General features: G+C 47.7%; 1 protein-coding gene across 1 annotated transcript; it reads right to left on the bottom strand.

The window, feature by feature from the left end:
• Positions 1 to 425: 425 nt before the first annotated feature.
• On the bottom strand, positions 426 to 18928 carry GRHL3 (grainyhead like transcription factor 3). Its single transcript, XM_075522470.1, has 15 exons — positions 18749 to 18928; positions 17984 to 18045; positions 16041 to 16377; positions 15660 to 15739; positions 13623 to 13776; positions 12696 to 12807; positions 11855 to 11949; positions 10000 to 10158; positions 9335 to 9413; positions 8799 to 8932; positions 7875 to 7909; positions 7060 to 7148; positions 6830 to 6915; positions 5610 to 5674; positions 426 to 1188 (listed from the first exon to the last, which is right to left on the bottom strand). Exons 1-15 carry the CDS (start codon positions 18914 to 18916, stop codon positions 1074 to 1076), a joined length of 1770 nt encoding a protein of 589 aa, XP_075378585.1. The 5' UTR covers positions 18917 to 18928; the 3' UTR covers positions 426 to 1073.
• Between the last annotated feature and the right edge of the window lie 711 nt (positions 18929 to 19639).

The following is a 19639-nucleotide window of genomic DNA, read 5'->3' as shown; positions in this document are numbered from 1 at the left end:
GCAGCCGGCACAGAACCAGGAGGGAGAGCCCAGCGTGCAGGAGGGGAGGGTTTAGGAGGAGTCCAGGCGCTGATCTGCGTGCGCAGGTGGAAGCAGTAGCTGCAGATGTGAGCAGATTGGCAGCGCTTGCTGTCTCTCACCCCTTCATGGAGAGACAGGTCAGACGGACAAACTCCTCGTGCGGTGCAGACCCAACCTTGAGTCCCTTCTGTGCCTCTGAGGTCACCTCCCTGCCCTGGCTCCTGCCCGGCCCTTCCCAACTCCAAGCTCCAGAGCTGGGTGAAAACAGTTCACTTTCCATCTTTGAACCTTTATTACTACGGAATATCCAAAACAACAAAACCAACAACACAGTTACAAAAGGAGTTCACGGAGAAATGTGAAGCAGCCTGTGTTTGAAATGCTCTGTGTCACCGTACTGAGTCAAATATAAAACAATGCGTATTTATACATATATAAAATATAAAAGGAACAATACATCAGAAATGTATAAACAAGGGCTATGGAGGCCTTCGTGGTATTTACAATCAGAGATACGGCAGGTGGGGGGCATGGGAGCAGGCAGTGTCCGTTCAACGGTGAGTTTTAAATGCAGCTGTGAAAGTCTCTGTGGACAGAGAGAAGCTCAGAGCTGAGCTCAGCCCTGCTGGAAATGGTTTGAAGGTTCTGCATGACTGATGGTTTGGGAGCAAGCCAAAGCCTAGGGTTGGATCAGTCACGGGCCAAGGCAAACAGCGAGCAGAGGCAGTCCCCCGCCTCTGCCCAGGCTCTGACAGCCATGTTAGTGTAGCTGCGCATTCCCAGCTGTGAAACAGAAGGTCAGGCCCATCGCCAGAAGGGAATAAAATAAAATAAAATAAAAATAATAATAATAAACTCAACAGAGAGAAGTTCCATGTTCACATCAATAACAGATCTTCCAAGCAGTCTCTGGCCCGGCACCGCGAGGCCGAGGCCCTCCCCAGAGGCAGTGTATTCAAGTAAAGGCAACAAGTTGAGGCACTAGGCTGAGTTCTGTTGGGTCAAACTTGCCGGCTTTGAGAGAAGTCCCAGCAAGCGCTGCCTGTGGCTCTTTATAGCTCCTTGAGGATGATCTGGAACTTGTCCTCTGCTTCCACCATGTCCAGGAGAAAGGCCATGTGGTTGCTGTAGTGCTGGATGATGTTGTTGTCCATGTTCACCAGGATCCTACAGGAGAGGGAGAACGGCTGGGTCAGATGCAGCACATGGAAAGGTTTGCAGAGCAGCTTAGTCGGGAGGGCCGAGCATTACTGCACGCTCAGGATTCCCAGTCGTGAACTGGGAATAACATCACTGACAAAGCCTCGGGGCACGGGGGTGGCCCTCTCTGAAATGTCTCCACACAAAATTCCCATTAAAAATTGCCTTTACTGCCCTGTTACCGATCAGCGTCACGTTATCGCAGCCGCGCTCCTCGCTGCTGGCCAGCCAGGCGGGTTGGCCGCTGCCAGGCTGCTCCGGGAGTCACAGCCCTGGGCAGGCACAGGAAGGCACTGCAGCGTCCACCTTACCCAGTTTGAGGGTCTCAGCCATGATTAATTAATTAAAGCTACTATACGACACAAAGGAACATCCTGCAGAGCTTTTCGCAATTCTACCCTCGACATGCCTAGGCCCAGCGTTTGCTACACAGGCAAATTAATCTGGATTACAGCAGGGTGTGAATTTAGAGCAGAATTGCTCACTCCTCGCTTCTTGCCTCGGTGTTTTTAGGGGTGCATTATTCTGAACAAGCCGAGACTGCTTTGGGAGTAGATGGAAGTGGTTTGGAATAGGACGCCTTTCTCCTATCCAGAACAACCTCCCATGCAGACGTGCCCTGGGCATTGCCTGGGAGCCCTTTCTGCGAGGAACACACGCAGGCTGAGCGTCCGCAGCCAGCTGGGCCAGCCGGTGGCAGATTCCTCCCCCTGCTCAAGGGCACACCTCCAGCCCTGCTGCAGATCACACAGCTTCTCTGACCTGGAATCAGTTATGTGGAGACACAGGGAGAAGGAAACATTTCAACAGCCGATTTAAACCTGAGGCTGCGGTTCTGTGCCAGGCAAGAGCCCCTCATTATTGTAATGGAAGTAATGGGGCAGCTTTGCATCACCCCACTGTGTTCCCATAAATCAGATGTGAAATTTGTAACTGTTTGGAGGAAACAAAGAAAACAAATTATCTTTCTTTGCAGAAAGCACATCCCCTCCAGCTTCCCGCTGGGGTCATTAATGGGGCAATAGCATTAATTGTGCAATGCTCCACAAGCCAAGATTAAAAACAAGAAAAAGAAAAGGCTGAGCATCTAACAAATCTAACAGTTTAATAAGCACAAACGTGGGGCCCCAGTGCCCCTCCGGGCAATGCCTTGGAGGCCAGCACAGCCACACCGGGTTGCAGCGACTGGCTCCTGCCCGTTTGATCGCAGCGCGTACGGGCGGGCTTGTCACAGCCCTGGCCCGGCGTGCCCAAATTTCAGAGGTGAAGGTGAGAGCTCTGTCCTCGTGTCCAGTGTGTTCCAGTGTCAGCTTTGTCCCAGGGCTCAACACCGCGCTGCCTTTCAGCAGTGCACAAAACGCTTTACCAACAGGCTATTAATTCTGCCACGGCACAGTCGAGGAAGGGCATCCCACCCAGCGCAGGGGAAGGCTGAGACACAGGGTCTGGCAGCGTCCAGGGGTCTTCCCGGTGCATCGTAACCTTCACGGCTGCATCTCGCCTCCTGGCACTGGACAGGAGCGGTGCTGGGGCTGCCTGGGGGCAAGGGGCTGGACCCCAGGGAGTCTGGCGTCCGACAGGAGCCCCCAGAGAGACGGCGTGGGTACCAAGGGTGGGGTGTCACAAAAAGCCTTGCAGCAGAGCTGCTCCAATTATCTCTGGCTACCTTAGTGCAGGAAGCCAGAGAAGTCACCCGTGCCTCTTGCTACCGTGCTTCCATCTGATTTCTCAACCACAAAAGATTCAAGGGAGTGTTGATTAGGAATCTGAGCCCTGTATTGTTGTTCTAGACCAAACCTCACCAAGATACGAAATTACTTATTATTGCTCTTGAGTCACCCTGAGACTAAGTTCATCTGAATGAGCTCATCACACTAAGAAGGCCCATGGCTGATAGTAGGTCCTCACCTGCTGTAAATCCAGGTAGCACCACTGAGCTTCACTAGTTTACACCAGATGAAGATCTGACCCTCAAGCTGTAATTACCAAGAGAGGATTGTTTAGGGTGGAGCAATAGGATAAAATTATTCAAAGGAAAATTAAATCTGGGGGAGCAGGAAACAGTGTCTGACCCTGCCATCTAGTAGACTGGAGAATATCTTGTATGTCCCCCACACTTCAGCAATAACCTATGGCATCAGCCATGTCCAGCTTTCATTAAACTGGTGTCAAAAATTTTTTTTTTAATCTAATTTCCTAGTGTTGCCTTTTCTTTTCATTAGATACCTCTTTGCTCCTCCATTTTGGGGAAGAGATGGAAAGGACATCTGCCTGTTTTCCCTCCCAATCATTATTAAACAACATTCACTACTTATCAGATCAAGTAATGAACAAAACCAAAGCAAAACAAAGTCTAGGTGGCCTCTGCCCTGAAGCAGTGCCATTTCCTGGTCCACATGCAAACTCATCAGTGCTTGGATCTCTCTTGCTGCGCAGATGCTCGCAGTCAGCTGGTTCAGAAAACTCCAGGCCAAGCTGGAGTTACCTGAGAGGAGCTGTTGTTTGATGACAGTCTGATGACCTGTGACGGCCACATCACAAGCCACCACCACAGCTGACACACCTGAGTTTTGGCTCGGTCCTGAAGCTGTAATAACAAACTGACCACCCCTGTCCTTCGCAGTTGTTCTTCTTCAAGATCAGACTTGAGGCACTCTCTGACTGAAGGTGTATGGGACAACCCCTCTCTTGAGGTGGCCAGTGTTGCTCTTTCTCTTTGGGGAGAAAATTTCCATTTCTGGGGCTTGTGGAAGAGCAGCATCTGACAGCACTGAGGGCTCTGCATTCAGGAACAGGTGGAAGAGCCTCCTGACAAATTTGGATACCTCACTATGGCCCATCCATGATCTTAAGACTAGGACCATATCTAAAAACCCTCCTAAATGGGGAAAGGTTGCTGACTTGTGGATTTAGAGGTGAGGGGGTTGTAACAGCTTCCCAGTTCAGTGACACCACATCACCCCACAGAGGAGAAACCACTGCCTCTCCCCCTCCCAGCCTGCAGCTGCCTCCAAGCCTTACTTTAGCTCTGCTCCCCTTGAAGCAAACAGGCTAAGTCCCATGGGGATCAAGTTAGGTGACATCAATTGAGGTGGAAGATCCCATCCAAGGAGCTTTAGGACTTTCTCATCTCACTGTCACCAGAAAGCAAATGCAGAAGCAGAGCTTTGGACTAACCCTCAGCTCGCAAGGACTCTGTTCCCTTATTTTGTTACGCAGAGGACCTCTTTGGGGGGGCTGTGCTAGTGAGAACAGCAGGGCTGCATAACGTGAGACCTGTCATCAGCCTTGCTTTTCTGCCAGTCTCTCCTCATGCTCAAACTCTGGACCAGGGCCAGCAACAACAATGAGTTCATCTCCTAGGCAGTCACTGCTGCTTGCAAAGCCTGATTATATCTCGCTCGCTCTGCAAGAAGGGCTCTGGATTTAGCTTTATGAAAATAAGCTTGGGAGTTTATGAGTCCTTCCCTTTCCATCAGCTGAAGGGAGACCTCGCTGCCAGAGATGGGGACAACCCAGAGAGAGTTCTTAGTCCAGAAAACACTTCTGAAAGTAGCGCTTGGCTCCACATCAAGACCACTGCCCTCCATGGAAGACTCAGCGGCTGGTCCTCAGCTCATGGAAACTAGCACCGTTCCCTCTCAGCCATGCGGGAGATCCACGTGGATCGGTCACTAATAAACACCACGTTGAAATCACTTGAGAAGCCATTTCACATTTACTGCAAACCTCACCTGTCCCCTGCTGTAGAGCTATGCCTGTCTCCCAGCAGCACCTGACAAGTGTCTCAAGTGGGACCTGCATTTCTGTACTGGGGCTGCACAAGGGCCGCCAGCGCCCAGAAGGGTCTGATCCGTCACCCCCCAAAGTGAGCGTGAAGTTTCCAATTGACCTCCGTGGTCTGGGGATGGGATGGCAAAGCTGGGAACAGACACTCCCCTTTCAGATCTCCCCTCTTCTCCACCGGAGCTGCCCATGCTCTTATTTAGCCGGCACAGTCTCTTTCTGAGCCAGGGACATTTAGGCACTTGGTCTGGAGAAGCAAACATTTATACCTCTCTGATGGCAGTAAGATAAGTTCTCCATAACCCCAGGCTTTTAGACTGAGACACAAAGGATCACCCATTAAACTACCCAAACAATTCCTCCTTCATCCAACTTCCTTTCCTTGGGAGACTTTACACTCCAAACAAATATAATACAAACAAGCATTATCCCAAATCTTTAAAGCCCAGAAAGATCCGAGTTTTATATGCTCCAAATAGCACAGACTCACATGGCTTTACTTTTTATTATCTTGTTAAAACACTATTTCAGCCTATGGCAGGGTACCAAAGAGAATGGGGTTTTAGAGGCACAGCATAAAAGCAGATGAGAGATTAGCTTACCCTCTTTTGCATTTTTTGTAGACTTTATAAATGCTTTCTTCAGGAAGCCCATATTTTTCTGAAATCTGTGAGAGAAAACATGGCAATTCTTTGTACTTGTAAAATGAAATTCCTATAATAAAAGTCACAGATAACACTGAGCCAGGGGTATTCAGCAGCAAAGGATTCCCCCTCCCTTTTACTCAAGAAAAAAGGGCCGAAGCAATGATCTGACAGGACAATGTGAACATGTCTGTGTCTTGCAGGGGGCAGACGGGCAGGCTGCAGCTTGGCCTCGGTTCTCTTTCTGATTCCTACTGCCAGGACAGGAACCTTGGGGAATAATCTTCATTTTCTTTGTCTCATTCCCTGGCCTGTTTGGGGCTTGATGCTTCAACCTGCTGGGCACAGAGAGCGCTGAGCTCTTCCCTTGCTGATGCATCCAAAGGTGAGAGAAACTACAGAAAGCGTTTGACTGTGCTGTGGCTGCATCTGACTGCAGCTTTTGCTTAGATTTTAGCTGATCTGCAAAGCTTTCCAGCAGACCTCTCCTAAGCAAGTACAGTGACAGTCTTAGGGTGACAGGACTTTTATAGCTTTTTCACAAGCATTTTCTGTAGAGGCTTTTGACTCTTTGTGGTGAGCGATGGGGGAGGGAGAAGATGGCAAAGAATCCTCTGTGCTGACATTTTTCAAACTCTCTATTTTTAAAAGTTTGTAAAACCAACAGAGCTTAAAGTGCAGCCATAAAGCCACCCCAAATCTGGGAGGTTTATTGTTTGTTTCCTTCCCAGCAATCTCCAAAGAGAGAGGTGGGTTATCAGAGATGCTGCTGATAATCATCACAGAAATATGTCTGTGTGCTCCTCAAACACCACACAGGGAATTCCAGCATGAGGCCAGAATTGGCTTCAGATTGCACATCTACAGCCTTGAGAATGGAAAGGGTGTTTTACAGTGGAAAATATAAATGTGTTGTCACAAGAGGAGTCTTATATTATGATCTGAACAAAATATCTTGCCATAAGGTGTGTTCTTCCCCGCTGCAGCACTAACAACACACAGCCCGTGCCAGCAGCTGTGGGTAGAATTCACCCGCTACTCACAATTTCCATTTCCATTCTCAAGAGAAAGCAGACATGAGATATAAGCAGTCTTATATCCAGCTTCCTGTATACCAAGTACCATTGCCCTTTTATCTGCAGTTTGTTCATGTGCCACAGCTTTTTGATAACACTTACAGCTGTTCTGAGGCCCTGGAGATCTGGTGTCTTCAACATGAGAGCATCAAACACTTCCTCTGACTCCCTCCGCACGTACAACAAGACTGAAAGAGATAAAGCACAGCACTGAATCAGGGCTCTTTATAGCATGTTCTCAGAGTGATGTGGCCACATGTAATTCAAGATCCAAGGTTACTTGAATCAAATGAGACACTACATTCAGGAAGAGTTCCCATCCCAGGGGTTACCTCTCTGAGGATCTTCTTCCTTGGTTTGCTTTGGAGGTATCGGGTCAAACTCATCTGTGAATGAGGCACCACTCCGTTTCAAGGGCAGCCTAAGCAAAAGGAATACAATCCTCTCAAGAGGACAGAACAATAGCAGCGAACAAAACAATTCCAGCAATTGAACTTTTGACTGAACAACCAATTACTCCAACAAACATCCAGCAATTAAATATCGGGTTTGTAATTATGGCAGCAGAGCATCTACCAGAGTTGCAACTTCCTGCCTAATGCATACAGGGACATCAGTGAGTGCAGGCAGTGGTTTTGGTATCACACCTTAAACAAAAGCCTTTTGCACCTTCATGTTTCTCTATTGATATCACTAGACAGTGGATCAAGCCTAGGGTAAATACTGGTTCTCCCCACTCTAGACACATTACAAGTGTGATTTCTACTTTGTTCCGGTTTATTTTACAGCAGTATCTGCCTCTGGTTACTCGAACCCTTCAGTGGTAGTTCTGTGATCTTTTTTATCCCCTCTTTCAAACATTGCCTCAATAAGAACAGCAGGACAGTCACGGACCAGACTCATATTGGAGTGGCTCAGGGACAGGGAAGTGACAGGGAAAGAAATGTATCTGTGTTTCTGCATCCCTTGAGTCCATTCTAGGCCATAGTTTAACACCTATTTTGACACTCAAGGGCATCAGGGAGACACTGTGCTGTGTTATTTTGCACCTGTGGATATATACTGCCTATGGATATCAAACAACCATGACACACCCAAAGAAACAGAGCAGCCGATGGTTGGGAAATACGAACTGCTGCATCCTTACCTGTTTGCAGAGTTGGGAACAGCAGGAGGGAGCACCTTGAAATAGAAAGGAAACATCGATCTTTTAGTTTGCACAGTATCATTGTGTGCCAATGAAGCTGGGGGGGCAAGGCAACATGGGCACATTGCAAACATGATTTCCCTTCTCCCAGTCCATCATTTTCCCTACGCAATTAAACCCGAACATCTGTATGTGTTTCTTAGATTAAATGAAACCTGATATAAAGAACCTGTCTAGATTCTCTTCCTCTGCCTAGAATAGACCTGAACACATACCTAGCTAGACCCAAAAGGAGGTGAAATCTCATAACCTGCTTGGGATCAAGGACCAAGTTTCTCAGCGAGTTCTCAGGTTGTAAGTCAAATTCTTCTAGTCCCTGGTTTTGATGCTGATGCATCGGTACAGCAGCCACTGCAATAGGATGCTGCAGTATTCTCACAGATGGCTTTTCCCCCTTTTTGACAAACTGAGACAGTTGTTTCTTGAGGGAATACTGGTGAGCTCTGAAGGACGCTGGGTCTAGGCTTCCTCAGGCTCAAGGGGACAGAGAAGGGCAGAGAACAAGCGAGAGATGTCCCACACATGTAGGGACTGATAAGGTTGCATTTTTTCTATAGTTTACTTTCTGCTGACATTTTTGCTACCACTCCAGTCCTCTGTGGAAGCTGCAGATGATACCTGTAAACCACAGGAATATCTGGCTGGAAGGAACCTGGAAAGGTTATCTTGCCCATCACTGTTGCATGACTATCTAGGCCACTCCTGACAGCTACGTCTTCAAGTTCACCACATTTCCACAGAAGAATTGTGGTTTGGTTTTGGTTTTTTACATAACACAAGTCAAGTCTGGGGGATTGATCAGTTTGGAAATTATGGGAGTGACAGATTAAGGCAACAGGCTGGTTGTTTTTTGAAGGGACTTACCGTGCCACACCTCTGCAGGTTTGAAAAATGGACGTTGGGGATAAACAGGACTGGCTGGGTTTCGAGGTCAGTCTCTGGCCTCAGGAACGTGATTTCATTCCCTCTGAAGCCAGAGAGCAAACAGCCTTTCAGACCTACAGATGGAAAGTCCAGTTCATCTCAGTTCAGACGACAGTTTAAGAGGCAACTACATGCAGAGAGGGGAAAGCACCTGCCCAAGGTCTCCCAACAGAAATGTTAGAAAAAAGACGGGACCCTGCAGAACCAGCTCTTCAGGGCTTGCCTAGTGCCGGCTCCCCGAGGGAAGGCTCCCTGCCAAGACCCCAAGACAATTCAGAAAGGTTGGTTAGTATTAATAAAGGGCTTTGAGAGTCTTGGTAGGAGACCAGGCAAGGACCTGACTGACAAGCTATTTCTGAATGGTGCTGATTTCATCAGGCTTGGAAATACCCAGGGCCAGATCTTGTGGAAGTTAACGGACAAGCCTACATGGATTTCAACATGCTTCGGATCAGGTAGCAAACACTAGCACTGACCATTGTTATTGGAGTCCAGGCATTTTCCTTTCCTTCTGAACTGTTTCCTTTCATCATCCCGCATTTTCCTCTCTGCTCCCTGTGGGGAAGATAAGGCAAAAATTAGGACATTGACAGTTCTAACATTGGCAAGAGAGGGTTTACTGGCCATCTCTGGGAGGTAAGCACATTAAGGTAAAGGCAGCCTTTATTAAAAAATTCTCATCTCAGAGACCTTCTACAGGCCATCCAGAACTTTCTGATACTTATAAATTAAAAAACGAAACGAAATTTTCTTTTAAAAATGAAAAATGCAGACAAAAATAGCTGTGAGAATTTTTTCCATGGGAACATATCTGACGCTGGGGAAGAACCTCTAAGGAGATTCTCATCTCTTCTGCTATTTAAAGACTTGTCAAAAATAGAGTTTATTACGAGGCACAATCCCATGTGGGTCTGATATGGGGAAAACTTTCTAATGACTCTGTTCTACAAAGGCCTCAGCAGTGCAGACACATCCCCGCTGTCCTGTCTCACTCCACTGAGGGCGCAAACCATCTCTATTCCTCAGCCCCGACCTCTAGGCTGTTCTAGACTTTCACAACCTTTCTGGTTTTGATCCTGGAGTCACTGGCCACCAGTCTAAAATTCCTCTTGGACAACCTGGTGGAAAAGCAATGTTCTACCTTATCACAGAATATCTTGATCTGGCAGACGGCACGGTGCACCAGCTGGCTGGTTCCATTGCCATAGTCGTAAGTGTCTATCTGGAGGTTGAGCGGAACACCTTTCACTCCCTTCTGGGAGGAGAAGTCAGTGCTCAGGCAATTCACCCCGATAAATACCTGCCGATAGGAACAGAGATTGAGGCAGCTTGTTGGTGCTGAAAACATTATTCTCAAACAGCAATGAGAGCAGTGGGTAGGAACAAAAGCAGCTACTGGGACATCCTTCCAACCCTCCCAGCGTCAGCCAAGCATGTGAGCTGTTGGTTTCCACCTGAGTGCAACCACCAGTCCTTCCCAGCCACAGTCTCCCCCCACACCTACTGCAGCTCTCCATCTCTTTATTAACACTTAGGCTATCCACTCCCATCAGCTCGGCAAGCGTCAGACGAGATGCAAAGTCTGCCTGGGGATGTTCTTGCTGATATTTCTGATCTTTCATTTGAACAAGGGACCCTCAGACAGCAATGCCCTGGAGGAAGGGAGGAGGGCTAGACCACAGCTTCAGGAATTACAAATCATTGCTGCTAGTTAAATAAATATTCATCACACACTGGTCTCCTTTATCCTACTACTTCTCTTTTAGGATGGAGTTACCTCCAGTGGGAACTTTGGAAGAAAAGCTGAGCACAGACATAATCCACATTGTATCTCCAAATTACCAACTCATTTGTGTGACCTTGAAATTCCCCCTGTCTCTGGGGACACATTTGCAGCTGGTGAAGCTTCCACAGCTCCCTCAGCAGGGCTTTGGCTGAGGATTTCAGCCCTGAAAACTAATGTCAGATCTAGTCAGTACCAATATATAGGAAAGAAAACCACTTAACTGTGGTGTGAAGTTTAACTGCGAGAAGAGAAGTAACAGGTGCTACAGACGACCCAAATACCTGACCCCTCCTGTCGCGGCTCCCAGCCCTCGCAGCTCTCTGAAGTCTCACCTTTACCTGCCCCAGGCCTGTGCATGTACAGAGTTTCTGCTAAGAGTTAAATCCAGTTTTGCCGAGGTGCCCCTGAGGGCTTGCCACATACCTGACATATTTCCATTTCTGACAACTTTGCCTTGAAGACATTTGTTAACCTCTTGGGTTGTAAAAGACCAAGGTCGCCTTTGGGCTAAAAGAATCCCAAAGCAAACCAGAGTTTTCCCAAGCTACCAGCTTCAGAGAGATGGGGTATTTACGCTTTTCTTTTTTTCTTAGTTACTTCATCTTTTTTGATATGCTCCTCTCAATCCGCACTAGATACAAAGTGTTAATGAGAGACTTTGAAGAGATGCAGAAGCGACAGCAGAGCTGGAAAGTTGTTGATAAAAGCTTTACAGATTTTAAGGTCAAAAGGGATCTTGCGACCTGCCTGGCTCCCTTCCACGTCACACAAGCCACAGAAGGGTGGTCAGTCACTTCTGCATCAAAATGCTGCCTTGAAAGGAGGGTCTTTGTTCCCTAAGCTGTGGTTTATTTAAATAGGCTTCACCTACATGTGAGTAGAGCCCTGATCTAGGCTGCCTGCTGCAAAAGGCTTTCTTCAGAGTTATCCATCAGCACTAAAAAAACATCTCTGAGCCTGTCTCAGGTGTACCCAGAGTGTTTATTAGCTAATGGCAATGCTTAAACACACAGAGAAGCATGGTGTCCTTCCTCACTGTCCTGGCAGACAAACACTACCTGGGGCCACTGGAATGGAACTGTTTGGATTTGAAACTCTCTCTGTCTTTCAGCTGAGGAGTTGGGGGGAGCATGCCTGGGCTGTCAGAAAGGAGGCTACAATGTTGCTGTGGACCAAGGCTTCCCATATCCCTTCCACAAGCGGTTTGTACCTTTGCTTCTTCATGGATGTTCCACACGAAGGACAGTGCATTGTAGGCTAACTCCTCGATGTTCTGCACCGTGTTGAAGTTTTCTTTACAGTCAGCTGAAATGCAATGGAGAAGCAGTTTATACTCCGGCTGCAAAACTGGTTACAGTCCCTAGGCTTTCCACTCCCCAGAAGCCTGCCTCTCACTGACTCCGAGGCTAAAAGACGCCTTGTAATATAACAGAGGCCATCCCTGATAGCACTGGATAAACCTTAGTGTGCATATGTAAGGGATAGGCCAGAAATGACTCAAGGATATTGGCTAGTGACTGCTATTTGAGTAGTGATGTTATGCAAAGTCAATGTAGATTGCTTCTAAATTCAAAGAACTTGCGTGTCTCGCTCTGAGCCGCAAGTTGCTCAGTGAGGTGCTCAGCTGAACGGACAAAACCTTTGTCTGGCCCAGCATAACACACTGGAAAGCTTGTGTGGTGGCAGTGGAGAAGGACAAGCAGTAGCAAAGCCTTTTCTAGCCCAGATTCTTAGACTCCAAGAGGCCATAGGTCACATCTGTAAGAGCCTAAATAGTTCAGCAGTTTCTGTCTCTCTGACTGAGGCGGCTCTTTGATGTATCTTGGGTTCCTAGCGCATGTCCCTACACTTGGCAAACACCATCTTAAACCCACAAGAGCTTCTCAGCCAGGAAGGATCTGAAGCCAGCAGATTGACCTGCTCCTTCCCGCTTTCCCCCAGGCCAGATTCTGGAGCTTCAACTGTGTTATTGTGTATTGGAAATGCAGTAAAGCAGTGCTAGAAGTTATCAACCCCACCCAGCCATCACAATCAGACAGCCCCGCTCATACCGACGTCAATGACTCTCTGCTTGGCCGTGGGCTGGCGGGAATGCCAGTGCTTCCAGAACTTGAGCTGCTCCGTCGGGATCTTTTCGTTGTCAAAAACAATCATCACAACGCTCTGAAACACAGCAAGGATATGCCATATTAGTATACACAGCCAGCTGATGCTTGGTGCCCTCATCACCCTTTCCATCCAGTGCACCCATGCACTGGCCAAGGGCAGCTTAGTGTCATTGTTAATGTTTTATTGCTGGGGAAGCTGAGGCGGACAAGGGAAGGGACTTGAACACGGTCACGCAGGCAGGCAGTGACAGAGCCAGGAGCAAAACTGAGATGCCCTGTACGCCCCCTAATTGCACTGCCCATGAGTTCCCACTGACTCCAAGGCATACAAGGATCCTGTGCTGGAGGAACGTTAGCAGTGCTGCAGCAAGCAGTAGGCTGGGACGGCCTAAAAGGTCTTTTTCTAGGCATTCTCAGTTTCAGGAATCCTGTAAGTCTTGAGATATGCAAAGTCTAGCCCCTAAATACTGCTCAGGATTGGAGGACCAGGTTTCTTTGCTGGGAATTCAAGCTCAGCTTGGTCTCGGGGGTGGCTCTGAGGCCTGGCCACACAGCCCAGGAGCAAGACGAGGAACCTCTCTCTAGCTCAGAAGTCTTCCCACCAGGGCCCCCAGCCAGCCATCGGCTAGGGAGGCCTTTTGTGCATCCCTGACCGTACTGTGAAAGGTTTCAACTGCCAGGTAACATGAAGGCTGTGGCTGTGCATCAGAGGATTAGCTTGCTGCAAGTGAATCCATCCCATTCATCGCTTTAAGCCAACATGAGCCACAAAGCCATTACTCTTCATGTTCAGCTCTGTTCCCAGGCCAGTACAATTGCTGGATGTCTGATTACAGCATGTGTCAGCAAAATTGTCAGCTTGTCTCTTACCTTCACTTTATTTGAGGACAAGTGTAAACATTTGCTGTCTCCAGCTGTCCGCAGCGTGATGGGGTAGAACTGTCCTTTGTTGAGGTAGGCCATGGGAGAGTCCCCAGATTTGATGTGAATGGCTTTGGGTGACCCCAGAGTGTATTCAAAGTCACTTGTATGGAACAAAGAGAGAATGATGAATAAGCACACGCTGCTGCTTCACTCCAAAAGCAAAACAAGAGACATGCAAGTCTCCATCCCTACCGGTTACAGACACTGTACACACAGCAGTCTCTGCCCTATTCCCCATCTCACATGCCCCTACAAATGTGATTGAGCACCTCCCAGCACAGCACGTACTGGTCCTCCCCAACACCCTGGGGAGCAGCAGTTCTCAGATATCCTCATTTTACCCTTCCGTTTTGGCTTAAAAATCTCAGTACATTATTGTAACCAGTATTTTTCTGTGGATGGCTACAAAACCATTGCACAATCAAAAGCCTAAACCCAAACAAACAAAAATAGGTACCCGTGATGAGACTTTTAAAAATTCCTAAAGTCAGATTCCTGTCTCCAAATTCATACCCATAAATGGCTGACCCAGGGAAACTGTGTCCTCAGGGGTCCTGTAGAAAGAGGAGGACCTGCAGGACACTGACATCTGCTTGTCTACCCAGGGGCTTAAAAAAGGACTTAGAAGCCCAGCTTGTTGAACTCTCAGTCTGGCGGGCAGCAACTTTAGTCTTTACAGAAAAGATTTGTAGTGTTACACAGAGGAAGGTGTCACCGTTGACAAGCAAATTTAAAAGAAGAGCCTGATTTTCAAGAAGCCCTGCTCTTGGGCATTCACCAGCACCTATGAGCATTCAAACCATGTATAGCTCAAGCTATTTTCTTCTGTGAGGAATCTGTGCAAGCCACCACCTGTACACAAGCCTTCACACAGTCCCTTCAACTGCCCTGGAGTTGAAGATCATCATATTCCTATTTAGTCACCAACCCATCTCTTTTTCCTGTTCCACCTCCCCTGTAATGCCATCTCTGAAGCTAGGCTTGGCAACTCCTCTTATCTAGAGCCAGGAGAGCCAAAGAACTTTAGTGCACAAATAAACAGCAAACAGAAAGCCTCTCGCTCACGAACACGAGCTGCTGTCTGTGTGAAAATCCCCACGTCTGACAGCTGAGTCACAGAGTCAGGTGACTCAGGAGGCAAATAAAAAGTGGGAGGTAGAATAATGTTACCTACTCGGAGGTTTGATGCGGTATCTAGAGCAGGAAAGCTCTGCCTGAGAGAGGCGTGGAAAGGAGGAAGAAACCTCTCTCATGTTTTAGGAATGAGAGGCAGTGGCACCTTCTAAAATCAAGGTTGACTAACAGTGCTAAACCCAAAGTGAGAACCTAAACCTTAGATGAGGAGAAGGCTGCTTATCACCCTCATCCACTGTCATCCTCATTTTCTCTGTCATTTACCCCATTCCAAGTAGTTTGTGGAAAGATGGTGCAGCCACCTGGACCTATCTGTAGCACGGGAACCAAGCGGTGCTCCCCGGGAAGGGGCTGTAATGCACAGCAAACCCTCACGTGGAAGACCTCAGTGCCACATTTCCCCTCGTGCAGGTCAAGGTGCTGATGAGATGTGTCCAGAGCAGTGGAAGCAGTCGGCACTGGATTTACACCAGTTTGGCCAACAGGATAGTCTGAACCACATACCTCTCAAGCTAAAAACATGAACTGGCACAACTCTGTCCAGTACCTTGAATTGAAGATTAGGTTTGACTCCTTTTCAGCAAAATATTTCAAACCCTAACCCCTACTTCCTACTACAAACATGAAAATTCATCTTTTTAGACACTGCTTTGTGTCTAAAAAGTCATGGAACAGCAACTTGCTCCTAAGATACCAGGGGGACACAACTTGTCTCTGCAAAAGCATGAGATCTGTAAGTTTGCAGTGGTCACTGTCAAGACTGGCATTGGGGTGAGGAAAGGGATGCAGTCTTTCCCCAGGGAAGGGACACAGCCAAGTGAAGCCCAGAGACCATGGATTGGCAGTTACCTCTTAACACTGTCCATAGCGTAACTCTCGGGGCAAGGTGGCTCTGGCTGGGGTTTGAGGATATCACTGAAGAGTAGCGACTGTAGACAAGTGGAAACAAAACAGTCAAAAGTAGAATCTTTCTTTGCTTTTTGTCCATCCACCTTCTCCCAGACATTACAACAGAGGCCAGAGATAAAACATGGACCTTCATTTCAAAGCCTTATCCTACTTCCAAAAACAATGTAAACACCCAAACAATTCAATGGGAATGGCATCAAGCTTCTAATGCAAAAGCAAAGCTCCCACTGACTCCAGCATGAGCAAACCCCAGACTAGAGACAGCCTCATGCAGTACCCCTGGGCTGCACTGCCCGCATGCAACCCACTAACGGCTCTGACCTCCTGGGGATCCTCTTTGAAAGTGCTGTCTGGCTGCCACCTCTGCTGTGGTGGGGCTACAGGGATGGTCTCGAAGAGGGAGTTCAATGAGCTGTTGTCGTATACATCCCCTGGAGGGACCATGTAGTTGTCTGGGGTGGCATCCAGCTTGCTAGTGCCTGGTGGAAGCATGGCTGGCTTGTGAGGAGTAGGGACGCCTTCAAGACTTAAGCCGTTCTTCTTCTGTGGCTCACAATATTCTTGGGTCATGGAAACATTTTCAGACAAGAGCTTCATGAGATGGGCTGAGCCATCAAAGGATGCGATCTCTGGGTCGTACTCCATTCCGTGGCAGTGCCTGGTGGAGAAAGGGTCCTGTCTCAAACCAGGGCAGAGGGTGGACAACCCCAGCAAGTTGTCACAGCAAGAAGCTAGTGCCTTGATGTGCTGCTGGGAAGCAAACTGCACAGTCTAGCTGCCAGGTGACCTTGAGTCAGCTGTGTACATCTCCTGCTTGATATGGGAGATCTGACAGGCCCGTGGGTGATCTCCACCCACATACACACCTCTCAGTGCAATCAGCAAGAGCCAGAGGTGCTCAGCAGATAAGGGATGATCACACGGAATCAGAGAATATGGTTTGGACGTGGTTTGGGGCTGCAGATCCAGGGCCTACATCCATTATTTCTTTATTTAGGCTATTAAACACCCAGAGCAGCAGGGACGATAAGAAAGATAACTGCTATGTGGTCTTTCCATCTTAGTCTTTTTAAGGCTCATTGACACTGAAAGTTGATTTTTAAAAAATATCTTTTTTTTTTTTTCTTTTTTAAGGAAAGCTGATTCTTCTACAAATTCACAAACTCCAGGAGCTTAGGAAGCAAAACTCCCGGAGAACATGAGATCAGCAAAAAATTGACAGGGCTGCAGTATTGGAAGTGAGGTGTATGGCCCAGACTTCCGAGCAGAACAGTTATCAAGTGATAAAGACATGTACAAAAATGCACTCCTCTCACACATGGAAACCATCCCTTTGTGCAGCATCCCAAAAAGTGGTCCCTTCTGCAGCGGTGACTCTGCGGCCCTGCTGACTCTGCAGCCCTAGCTGAGCTGGGAAAAGGTGGCTTATTGCCCCTGTTACCATGCTCAGGAAACAAACCAACCCCCACATTAGCAACCTGCACACCTCTTGGCAGCATGAGCTACCCCCAAGGGAAGTAAAGCTGAACGAGTAGCTCCCACCCACTCTGCTTCGAGAGCTTCACCTTCAGGTATGTGCTGAAATTTCCATAGTTAATAAAAAAAACATACCACTGTCCAGAATGCAGTGGCCTTTCAGAGCGGCGAAAACAGCTTAACTCAGCTTACTTACAAAGAAGGAATGAAGTACCATTCAAGAGGCTTATTCTGTCAAGTAGTTAAAAACAGACAACCAGAAAAGGTTGCCAAAGTACACAGCATCCAGGAAGGGGAACTGAACTCATAGTGGCAAATGAGCCATTAATTTAATAGTTAATTATCTGAAAACCTCAAAGGACAAATGGGAGTCACTGGAAGAGAATGCTGGGAGACTGGAAGCAAGTGGAACAGAAATCCGTATCAGCCTAGTGAATGGAAGAGGACTTGGTCATTTTCTTCTTGCTGCCAATGCTTAATCCCTTTCCCCTTTCCAATTGTCACAAAGTAGGAAATAAAGGCAAATTCTTCAGCTGCTGCAAATCAGTGCAACTCCTCTGAACACAGCTAGCCAGATCCTCAGTTGTGTAAATGGGTGTAGCTCAATTTATACCTGCTTGGGATCTGGCCTAAAGAATTTTAATATATGTCTCAGGGTTAATAACCTCCACTGTTGCTGGTAATAACACTGTGCTTTGATGTCTATTTTATGCAAGCTAAGAGACCCATCATGCATGCAAGCAGCTGCAGGAGAATTAGACAGCTATAGAGCAAAAAATGAAGCTAACCTCTTTCCTAGTTCATTGCGTCCCATCATACCAGATGGAAGAATCCTCTTCTCCTTTGGGACCTAGAACAAGGCAGAACAAAGAGTTTGTTTATTGTTAAATTTTATTAATGGAAAACAGAGGCAAAATTAGCCTTGTCTGTGTAGCAAGTGAAGTCTCATAGATAAAACACTGGGTGAATAATAAACACTGGGTGAGGACACAGGAGACCTGGGCCCTCTTGCTGGTTCTGCCGTGGATTTGCAAGGTAACCTTAGGCAAGCCACATCATTTTGCTCTGGGAAGAACTTTCAAAAGCACCCAAGTGAATGGGAACATCAGTCCCATTGGTTTCTATTAGGGCTAAATCATATCCACATTTCTTGAAGCCCCATCCTACAGCAACGCTGGAAAAATAAAGGTGCTAGGGTCTGCAAGGCACCTTGCTATTCCAGCTCCACGTCTCTCAAAGCATTCCTGTTTATATGAAAGCTGTCGGGTAAAAAAACCCACAAGGCTGAGACTCAAGACACCCAGGTTCAGTTTTCCACCCTGTTCTGGGTTCCCTCTACAGTGTAATGGTGGTTTGTGCCTCAGTTTACCATCTGTGCACTGGGGATAATGGTGGCACTCTATGCCTGGGGGTGTTACGATGTTCGCTGCAGAAACAACATGGAGAGCTCAGGAGATGGGTACCCTCCTAAGGTGGCTGAGCACTTACTTTACCTTCACGCTTCTCCTCGGGGACAAACTCCCCCAAGACACCCAGCCCCAATGGGAACGTACCATGTAGTAGTCATAGAGGAGGCTCAGGGCAGCCACGCTGTCGTCATCTCCGTTCACCCTCATCATAGCTTTGGTGGCTGCGGTCAAGGGGTTCTCTAGGTAGGTTTTCCAGGCTTCATCTTCATTGGTATAAGGGAATTTCTGGAAGTTCATGGTGTCATTCTTCATCAGACGCACAGATCTAAAACTGAGCCAGACAGAGGAAATCGAGCAAAGGATACTAATTTTCCACAGCGATTTCCATGCCACCCAGCTGAACACATGAAGGGCTTCCCAGAGGCACTGCTGGAATGGAGAAGGGATGCTTTCCTGGTCTGTAACTCCCAGAGTCTTTGGGATTACTGTAGCTACATACAAAATTAGGCCAGAGTCTCTCTGGTGAGGCCATGCAGAGAGGCAGATGTACCTCTGCTTCCCTCCTCCTGCCCCAGGGATGCAAAACACCACAACATCATCTGCAACTGCTCCTTCCCCAGCAAGCACACGCTACCAGCCAGCCAGATCATGCACCGTCAAGGTGGGATGTCGGTCAGTAACCTGAGTGCAACGTGATCAGGAGACTTTGCAAAATTTTTCCTTGAATTTGGGCCAGTGCAGCCCACAAATTTAAGTGATCACTCAGTGTTCAGAGAACTTGACCTACCCAGACGAAACCAAACCCTGTCATTTTTCTTTGCTGTAGTTCATGGTTTTTAAATTTAGTTCCAATCTAATTTAGGTTTTTTCAATTATTTATATATGATTTTACTTAGAGGGAAGTTGACAGGCAGATCACAACACCCTCCCTTCCACTAAAAAAATTCCTGACAAAGGTGAGGCTCATGGGACTACGTGAGCTGAGAAGCAACATACCACAATAATGCCCTGCCTGTCCTCTCTTCTGGCACTTTC

The sequence above is a fragment of the Mycteria americana genome, chromosome 21 (genome assembly GCF_035582795.1).
Source record: "Mycteria americana isolate JAX WOST 10 ecotype Jacksonville Zoo and Gardens chromosome 21, USCA_MyAme_1.0, whole genome shotgun sequence".
Classification (NCBI taxonomy): domain Eukaryota; kingdom Metazoa; phylum Chordata; class Aves; order Ciconiiformes; family Ciconiidae; genus Mycteria; species Mycteria americana.
The sequence above is the reverse complement of the archived record's forward strand: the minus strand, read 5'-3'. Positions and strand labels throughout refer to the sequence as shown.

Bases quoted from the DNA above. Each gene is read 5' to 3' on its own strand.
- GRHL3 (XM_075522470.1), bottom strand. From the start codon at position 18,916: ATGAAGAATGACACCATGAACTTCCAGAAATTCCCTTATACCAATGAA. The intron at 10,159-11,854 runs GTACAAACCGCT...TCCTATCGGCAG, and splicing joins ACATCCATGAAGAAGCAAAG to GTATTTATCGGGGTGAATTG. The intron at 5,675-6,829 runs GTAAGTGTTATC...TTTCTCTCACAG, and splicing joins TCCAGGGCCTCAGAACAGCT to ATTTCAGAAAAATATGGGCT.